General features: G+C 39.2%; 1 protein-coding gene across 1 annotated transcript in view; it reads right to left on the minus strand.

Annotated features, from left to right (window-relative positions):
• LOC135203170 (pyruvate dehydrogenase phosphatase regulatory subunit, mitochondrial-like) overlaps positions 1–6,680 on the minus strand; it is a gene marked incomplete in the record, with an annotated part of 155,853 nt that extends 149,173 nt beyond the window's left edge. The window contains 2 exon segments of the mRNA XM_064232864.1: positions 5,374–5,568; positions 6,473–6,680. Of these exon segments, the coding sequence (XP_064088934.1) occupies positions 5,374–5,541 (168 nt within the window).
• Positions 6,681–9,638: the final 2,958 nt, after the last annotated feature.

Genomic DNA, 9,638 nt, shown 5'->3' on the forward strand with positions numbered 1-9,638 from the left:
ATCTCCCAATCACTACATCCATCCCAAATAAACCCATTCACTATCTCATCTACCCCTTCCAACTCTTGTCCGAATATCTCTCGTAACTCTGCCACCAAATCACTTACCTCATTTACACTCCGACCAAACTCCCGACGAGACTCATTCATACTGCCAACTACATCCTTACCACCTGATTCCCTTCCTGGTGAAACTTCACTAAACCCTGACAATTCAAACCCACACACGCTATATGTATCATTCCTCCCCTCAAAGTCCCTGTATTACACGCCTTATCCACCATTTTTACCCAACACTAACCCCTCTATCATGCAGTTCACGTTTCTCCTTTTCATTCCCTTTCCTTACCTTCTTCTGCTTTCTTCCATACTCAACCAACACTAACTGCCGATCTTCCAGACCCATTTGCTCACTGACACTCGGCTCACATTTATTCACCCTCAACCACTCACTCATCGCATTCTCCCGAACATACTGTCGCATACCAGAGGACCCACCCAACTAAATCCCCTTACCACCTAGTTTCCCGAATTCCCAACCTGACTCATCCTCTTTTGCCTACACACACTTGCTACATGACCCTCCATTCCACATTCAACACATTTTGCACGCTGTTCTCTACACATCCTAGTATAATGCCCATTCTTCCTGCAGTTGCCGCAAACTATGTTCATACGGGTACCCCAACATCCACTAGTTATGTGCCCTGCCTATCCACACCTATAACATTTAATATCCCTATCTTTCTTGCACTCGCTCAGTAAATGCCCCGTTTGCCCACACCTGAAGCACGCTCCTAACGCCCACCGACATTCATTCTTCTTGTGTCCTGGCTTACCACATCTATAACACTGCTGCTGCTCTCGCTCACAACTAACTGACATTACTCTTCCAACACTCGCACTCCTATCTCTTTTTGGGCTAACTACACTCACGTTACTTGCCCTAACGCTCCTAACTACCACTCGCTCTGCCATTCGCCTCGGCCCTTCCAAAACTGCCTCCCTATTGCTTTTAAACTCTGGTACAACCTCAGCTACTTCAGTCCTAACACTAATACTTCTACTCTCTTTCACACACCTATCTAACTCGTAATCCTCTACTATTTCTAAAATGTCATTCCATGTTAACCTTTCATTTGTCCATCGCATTTTCTCCTTACGTTTCAGATTTATAAACTCATATACACTCTCTGGTACAGTTGCCAACAACTTTCGGACTAACTCCTTACACTCATTTATCCCTTCATCCCCAAACTTTTTCCTGGCTAATGTTTCTAACTTACAGACATACATCGACAACGACTCACCAACATTCATTCTTGCCTCTTCAAAATCTTGCTTTCTCCTATATCTAATGCTACTCTTTATCCTCTTTGCCTGTTCTACGATCCTAGCTTTTACACTTTCATACGGTACATTTCCTACACTCATCATTACCCCATACATACTCAACAAAAATCACGTCAAAAAGCTACCTAACTCTCTTGCCCAGACTCTCTTGTTATCCCCATACTTTGCCTCACAATACCTCTCATATTCTTTTAAAAAGTCCCCTATGTCCCTACTACCATATTCCTCGTATCGTGCACATCGGGGTACCTCTCATATACACAGCCTTTCGTACTTCCCGCTCACTCTCCCTCTCACTTCCACTATTTCCATTCTGACCCCTCTTTCCCTCTTCCGAATGCAGCGAATCCACTTCCATACTCACATCCATACCCCTGACTACGCTCTTCTTACCCTTCTTTCTACCTACCTGTTTCCACTCACCCCTATCCAAATCACTCTCAGCCCTTTCCCCAATGTATTCTGTCCCTAGTCTCATCCTGTCCATCACCCTTACTAACCTTCTTTCCCTTAGTCTTCTTCTTTTCCTCAGCCACTTTCTTATTCTTGTCCTCAGGTTTATCCTTATCCTGTGTCTTCCCCTTCTTTCCCTTACCTATCACAACCGAATCACCTTCGTCACTCGTACTTTCATCCACTCGCTCTTTCACTTTCTTTACCACTTTTGGCCCGTCACAAGACCCAGTAGGCCTACCTCCTACAGCTCCTTCTCCCACAAATCCCTTCATCATTTCCTGCATCATCTCTTGCACTGCATTCATCATTACCCCCAATTTTTCATCCATTTTCTCAACCATTCTCTCTTCCGCTCCTTTCACCTCTTCATTCATTTCCACTTTTGCACTCCTTAGCATTTCTCTCATTTCCTCTAACGCCCTCTCCTGCTCCTCACACTCTACCCTCAACCTTCTCATTCTCCACTTCCAACCTTCCCTTAGCTTCCCTCGCCAACCTCAGCTCCTCCTTCAGCCTCTCTATCTCCTTACCCAACCTTCCATCCTCACTTTCTCCACCAACCACACAACTCACTACCCCAATTGCCCTGAGCAGCTGCCGCACCAACAAGGTCCCTGTGTAAGCCGTGCAAAAAAAAAGATGTGGGCGGGATCACAAGCTGAAAAACAAGCTGGCAAACAAAAAACCAAACCCCCCCCCTCCCCCCCCCCCCCCCCCCCCCCACACCCGCCCCCCCCCCTCCCCCCCCCCCCCCCCCCCCCCCCCCCCCCCCCCCCCCCCCCCCCCCCCCTCCCCCCCCCCCCCCCCCCCCCACACACACATTAACCTAATCACTCTGGCTGCCAAATCCACCCAGTTCACACTTTCCTCTACACACTACAGCATACACACAGGACAATTGACCTACTAACTACAAACACAAAATTAAAAAAAAAAAACTCTCAAAACACATGTACTCACCAATTCAATCCAGTTACTCCGATCTATCCTGTGCTGTCCCGCTGGTTTAAGGTCACTGGGACACCAACAACAACAACACAAACAACAACAACACCAACAACAACAACACCAACAACAACAACTAAGAACCATGACACCACCAACCCAACACAACAACACCAAGGACTACAACCCAACAACTCAAACACAAACAAAAAACAAGGACAACAACAATCAAGGACACAACCCACACTCAACCTCAACAACACACGCAACCAAAAAAGGAACATAACCACAACCTAACAACACAACCACCAAACCGAGGAACACAACCTCACATATAACAAAACAAAAGACCACTGCACAAACAACACAAAAAAATCACAACAGCACAGGCACAACAATCAACAAAGCAAAAACATTAACTTAAAACACACCATCAAAACAAATCAATAACAACAAAAACTCAACTGACTTTCAATTCCTCCAATAACTGCTGTGAACACTACTGTCACCAGCTCTCACCAAAAGACTGACTGAAAAACTTACTAAAAACACAGAACTCTGATCTCTACCAGCAGACAACCCAACCAGAACTCACCAACAGCCAATAGTCGTTAACTATCCATACAGCAATTACACCCTCTCTCTCTCTCTCTCTCTCTCACACACACAGACGTTGTCAAATGGAACTCCATAACTTCTCCCTAGAGTCCCACGCTAAATCCACTTTGCATGAAGCACAGTGCTACGCTACACAAGATTCACACAGACTTTCTGATAACAACTTTTAAACCCCTCTTGACCCACAACAAATCCTTTTATCCTCAATTTACATTGGACTCTAACAAGTTGCCAGCAGATGACTTTGCTCGTTGTAGATTAATTCCAAGATAATATACACTTTTCCAGGGTTCTGATGCAAAACAATTTTAATTCAAGAACGAGCCTATCATATGAAATATCATTCTTGTTTTCCATAGTTTCATGAAGTCCCCTTATGCACCAAATAAGAGACTATAAATGTAGAATAGCCAGCCAACACAGGTCTTCTTCTCATGTCTGTTCAGGCTAACAGAGCAAACTGCATGTTTTTTCTGCTACACTTACAGCACTTCTTTGGTCAGTGCACCTTTCATTTTCTTATGCTCATCAAGAAGAAAGTAACAGGATGTTCAAATAATAACTCGGACATATTTCCTCCTTCCTATCAAAAAATTTATTGGGAATAATGGGTAAGGGCTTTAAAGATATGATACTAATCTGAAACTGAGTCCAATTCCTCGGAGAAGCATAGAAGTTGGAGAGCCAAACATTAAGTACAAGAAAGTCAGTAGGACCATGAGAGCATTTTGTTTGTTTTACCAAATTACTGGCCAACTTCAAATGTTATACAACAGCTTATGGTATACGCAAGCTCAAGAAGACACTTAAACCTATGGATAAATATCACCTTCAACAAGCGCAGAGTATGGTAATTATCAATGAAGATGGTGTCAGTGCAACTTTCCCAACTTCTACTTCAAGGATTACTCATTACCACTGTTAATAAGTCCTGTAGTTGTGCCTTTATGCCGCACCAAACAGGCATTCATATCATCTCACCCTCAGAGATTTGTGCTCTGCACACTCTATGACACTCCACATGGATATTCACGACTCCACTCTAATACCAGTCTCCAGACTAGGGTGGACAAATCTTTCTAACCTTGTTTCCTCCAATAACTAGGGTAGTCAGCACACAACCCAGACTCTTGGGGGTCTTACATTTTCATCTTGACAACACCATCTAACAAGTTATTTTTGTACAATACAGCTCTCCGGATAGGTTTCATTTCTTACCTTTAATCCCACTCTTTAGTTTTCAGTGAGACAGAGCTTAAAAATCTTTGCTTGTCCAATTGTTTCAGATTAACATCAGGAATACTGTTATTCACCACTGAAAGTGAACATGCAAAGACAAGCTTGGCTAATCAAATGAAGCTAGTACCTACATGAAAAGTAAGGTACCATAAGGGAACAGTACAACAATTAATTCTGGCAAGTATAATTCTTATCTGATAGTGACAACAAAACTGGAATGCTACTTTCTTATGCATATGCCTCTTCCAAAGTAAATATTTAGCTTTTGTATATCTTCATAAATATAAAAATTTTTTGAAATGCAATCAGAGACAAAGCTATGCGTCCTTGAGAGTAGGGCACACACTAAAGGACTGAAAATCCTGGGTATGCACCATGTGAGATCCATTCCTCACCCTCCTCCTGGTATTAAAAAGGTTCTTCTCTTACATAAATTCTTGAGGCTATCTCACCATCATAAATGTTAAAAAGCAATAGTTTGTATTTTACATTACGTACTACAGTTTTTCCAAGAAAAAAGGAAAAGAAAATGAAGTAGCTATTAATTAAACCTGAAAACATACATCACCCTGAGATGACACATGGCAAAGTCACGTTGTTCAAACCATAAAATCACCTATATGTACCTCAGCATGAAACTTGAACTTGATAGAAAATGACATTGTTGATTTCAATGAGCTGTTATTTCAGACTACTAATCTAAATTACTTTTTTGCTATTCAAAATGATTGTACAGCAAAACACTTTTTCAAAGAAATTGTACCTGAGCTTGGCTGGGAAGTGAAAACACAGATCTAACACTTGTGGCTAGAGGTGTTGTATATGCATTCTTCACCTGAGAGGTAGATATTTGACCTTTCAATCTTGGCAAACCAGATTCACTGGATACTTTTTGAAGTATCCGATTCCCAGAAAGACACCTTTTAAGCATTTTGAATGGCTCATAAAGTTCTGCAACCTGTAATTAAAATTTATTAGAGATAATTACAGAAGAAAACCCACGCTTACATAAATTTTTCCAAAATAATAACATCTAAATCCATACTTTTCATGTGCTATCATCTGGTTTGAAGTAAAACATTTGAAAATAGAAGTAAACCAAAACTAAGGGTACCTACATAAAGTATGAGTTAAATTAGAGAAGGTAGGAATATATATTTTTACAAGGAATATTTTCAAATTAATTATCATGAATATGTAATAAATATATGCAATTCATAACCTTATTCTGGACTTTAAGTAATTATTTAATTGTTCTCTAGCACACTCTTCTTCTTCTTCCTGAACAATCACCATGTTTACCCGTCCGGAGGCCGAAACATCCTCGTCGTTTAAGATTGTTATGAAGAAAGTGTCCCAGTGTCTATGGGTACAAGTGGTGTGCAAACTTAGCACAGGAAATGGGAAGTTTGTTGACACAAGCGACTCCGCAAGCATCGAGATGGCGTCAATCTTCTAAGTTATTTAATTGTAAGTAAAAATTTTGAAAGCGTAATGGGGGTAGTGTGCACTGCTTTGACCACACTTTTCATTAACCTTTGTTTAAATCTTAAAATATGGCCTTAATTTCTTACTTCGAAAGGAGAGTGGAGGTCTTTAGCTCCTTCTCTCACCACCAACAACTTACTAGGTATGACTGATGACCATCTCCGGTGTCAGGATGTGTTAAAGTACTTTTTCGGAGGGTGGCCAAAACCGCGGTAGTCAGTGAGTTGGCCAGTCCAGTCGGTTGTTTACCCTATATTAAGATTGCAAATCGGCAAAGGTAGAATGGCATAGGATTAACTAGTAGAACTAGGGTAAGTACCTACTAGCTACTACTACCTAGCTACCTAGTAGGTAGCTAGTAGGTACCTACTTACCTGGGCTAATCTACTTGAGGGAACATCCTCGACTCATGACCAGCAGACTTGTTATCATAGGCCAAAGACCTACTTGACCAATTAATTTACCCTTCCTCAACCAATACCATAACGAGCAAGACGATGCAAAGTAACAACGCACTTCAAAACTAAAATTTTGAGGACATAACCTCTGTCCCTTTAGTCAATGTTATGCAGTAGTAGTAGTAGTAGGTGGTATAAGCCTTTGAAACGGCTCCCTTGCTTCTTTTATTACTCCTTTGTTTGTGTTTGTTTGAGTTTCTTCTCTCTGAAATACCACATTTCTTTTATAAAGTCTTTCCTATTCTCCACTTCCTCCCTCAGTAGAACTACCAATAAGAGTGTATTTGCTACTAATTACTCTTTATTTTCTTGATATGGTTGCTGCATAGTGCTACATCTATTTCTAATCTCATTGTATGCTGGACAGTAAAGTAAGAAATGTTCTAAATTTTCATTTTGTTCCTCACAGCATAAACATTTTGTATCTTCTCCTTTTATCCTATCTCTATCATTTAATCCTAGTATACCTTGTCTAGCCCTACTGATCAGCATTGTTTTTTCAGTGTTGTCATACCAGATTTCTTCTCTTATGTTTTCTTTATATTTTCGGTAGATTCTTAATGTTGACTTTTCATTCATTTCTTTCTGCCATGCTTTTCTGTCCCAATTGTTTGTCTTTAACTGATTCAATTTTACTTAAGTTTATGTTTAGTTCTTTCATATACTCTTTTACTTGCATTATCCAGGGTTGTTTCTTTTTTCATATTGATCCATGTTTATCTCATATAGGAGCCTATTTCCACCACTCTTCAGTGTATGTTTCAGGTAGAATAGCTTATTCTTGATATCTCTTGAGTGGCAGGAAGAGGCCCCTATTTCAGATCTTAACGCACAACTTGCTGTGTAACTTGGCGCTTTCAAAATTGCTCTATATACTTGATTGTCTATCTTCTGAAATTCATTTATAGTTTTCTTGTCAAGTTTCATGACTTCCATGGCATACATGAATGATGGCATCGCTAGTCCTTTCCAGTACAATTTTCCTATTTTTACTCTGCTACAGCTTTTATTGATGACTGCATTAGCCATATTTGCCATCTGCTTTGTTTTAATTTGGGCCCCTTTTATCTGTTCTCTGAAGCAGTCTTTCATGTTGTTAATTGTCAACTCCTAGGTATTTAATATTCTTAACTATTTTTTTCTTTCTATGTGCTCCATATTCTCCACATCATCGATACTGTACCAGTCGTTGTATATTAGTATATTACTCTTGTCCTTATTTATGTTTAGGCCACATTCACTTGCGATTTCCATAAGGGTTTTTATTGATTTTGTTATTTCTTCTAGTGTGTATCCTAGTATTAATCCGTCGTCTGCATATAATAGTGCCACTATCCTTATTACTTCATTTCTGAAACCTTCTGTTGTATTTTCTAGCTTTTCTATCATCAGGTACGTTATTAGAGGAAAGAATATGGTTGAGCCATTGCATCCTTGTCTTACTCCATTAGTTGCATTTAGCTCTTTTTGTTCTACATTGTTAAGGCACAGACTTGTTACATCATTTGTATGTATATATATATATATATATATATATATATATATTATATATATATATATATATGTGTGTGTGTGAATGTGTGTGTGTGTGTGTGTGTGTGTGTGTGTGTGTGTGTGTTTGCTACTGCACTTATTGCCTCTGCATGAAGCCTATATTTCATCTAGACCTCTATGAGCTTTCTTCTATTAACGGAGTCAAATGCTTTTTGGAAGTCTATTGATACAACAAATAATGGGCCTTTTCTTCCGTACTTTTCTTGTATTTAGTATTCTAAGATATATAAATTATCAATTCCCCTTTTGTGTGGTAAAGCCTGATTGCAGTTCATTCATTTTTCCTATATTTCTAATATGCTTTTCTATTTTGGTTTTCAGGATCCCCAGGAAAATTTGATATGATGCATTTGTTAGAGCAATTGGCCTTAGATCTTTGACTGCGGGGTTTTGTTTCTCGGGTGTAAGTGTTGTTTTTTACTTAAACCAGCTTCTATGTGTTTTCCTGCCTTTCCGCATGCTGTTTAAACATTCTGCCAATTCTCTTTGAAGGTTGGTACTTTGTAAGAATAGTTTAAACAGAACTGCCTTCATTCCATCTGGCCATGGTGCTTTATTTGCCTTCATTTTCTCGAGTTGATTTTTTTACATCTTCAGTTATATTGACTTCTTCCATGGGTTTGATTTCTGTCTTTTTTAGGTCATACACGCCATCCATGTGTTCTCTTAAAGATATACGGTATATCGTATGCTTTCCTAATCTTTTCATTATTTCTTCTATGTCATGTTTATACAGTTCTTTCTTGCTTTCACTCCATATCTCTCCTATTTTGTTTTCTTCTTTTTGGTATATTGTTCCCCAGAATGTTACCAATTCTTTCCCTAGGGTTTCTTCTTTAATCTCTTGCTTATTTTCGTCGTATATCATTATCCATTCTTTTGCTGAGGTGGTCTTTCCCCTCATCATGTCTATATATTCCCAGGTTTTCCTGTATCTATTTTTGTCATTCATTATCTCATTTATAACTTTTTCTTCACATTCATCGTGTGTTTTCTTTATTATTATCTGCACCTTTTGCTTTTGCTTCTGATATGCTTCTTCATAGTATCTTTTCTTCTGTTTGTGGCTTTCCTTTTTAATTTGATGTATATCCTTCTTTGGCTTATTTCTTTCTTTATTTCTCTGGTGACCCATACTGGTTCTATTTCTTCTTGTTTACCTTGCTTTAACCTTCTTTTGATTATCTTCTCTGGGTTATTTGCTTCTGCTTCACTCATTGTTTCCTTCAGCTGGGTTAGATCTCCTTTTCTATCTTGTTGGCTATGTTTACATTCTATACATTCTAGGTATTTCTTCATGGACTTTTCTGTTATCTTCAGATATTTGGTTTCTTTTGTTTCATCTTTAAATGTTTTCCTTGATTTTGTGTTTATTCTGAACTGGACTTTTATGAGGTGGCAGTCTGATAGGTCATATTCATACTTTCCCTTATCTATCTCCATACATTCGTAGTTTTTATACATGTTTTGCTTGATCAGGGCAAACACTATAGTGCTGTTCATATCTCCTCTACTCCAGGTTATCTCC

Source organism: Macrobrachium nipponense, chromosome 33, assembly GCF_015104395.2.
Source record: "Macrobrachium nipponense isolate FS-2020 chromosome 33, ASM1510439v2, whole genome shotgun sequence".
NCBI lineage: Eukaryota > Metazoa > Arthropoda > Malacostraca > Decapoda > Palaemonidae > Macrobrachium > Macrobrachium nipponense.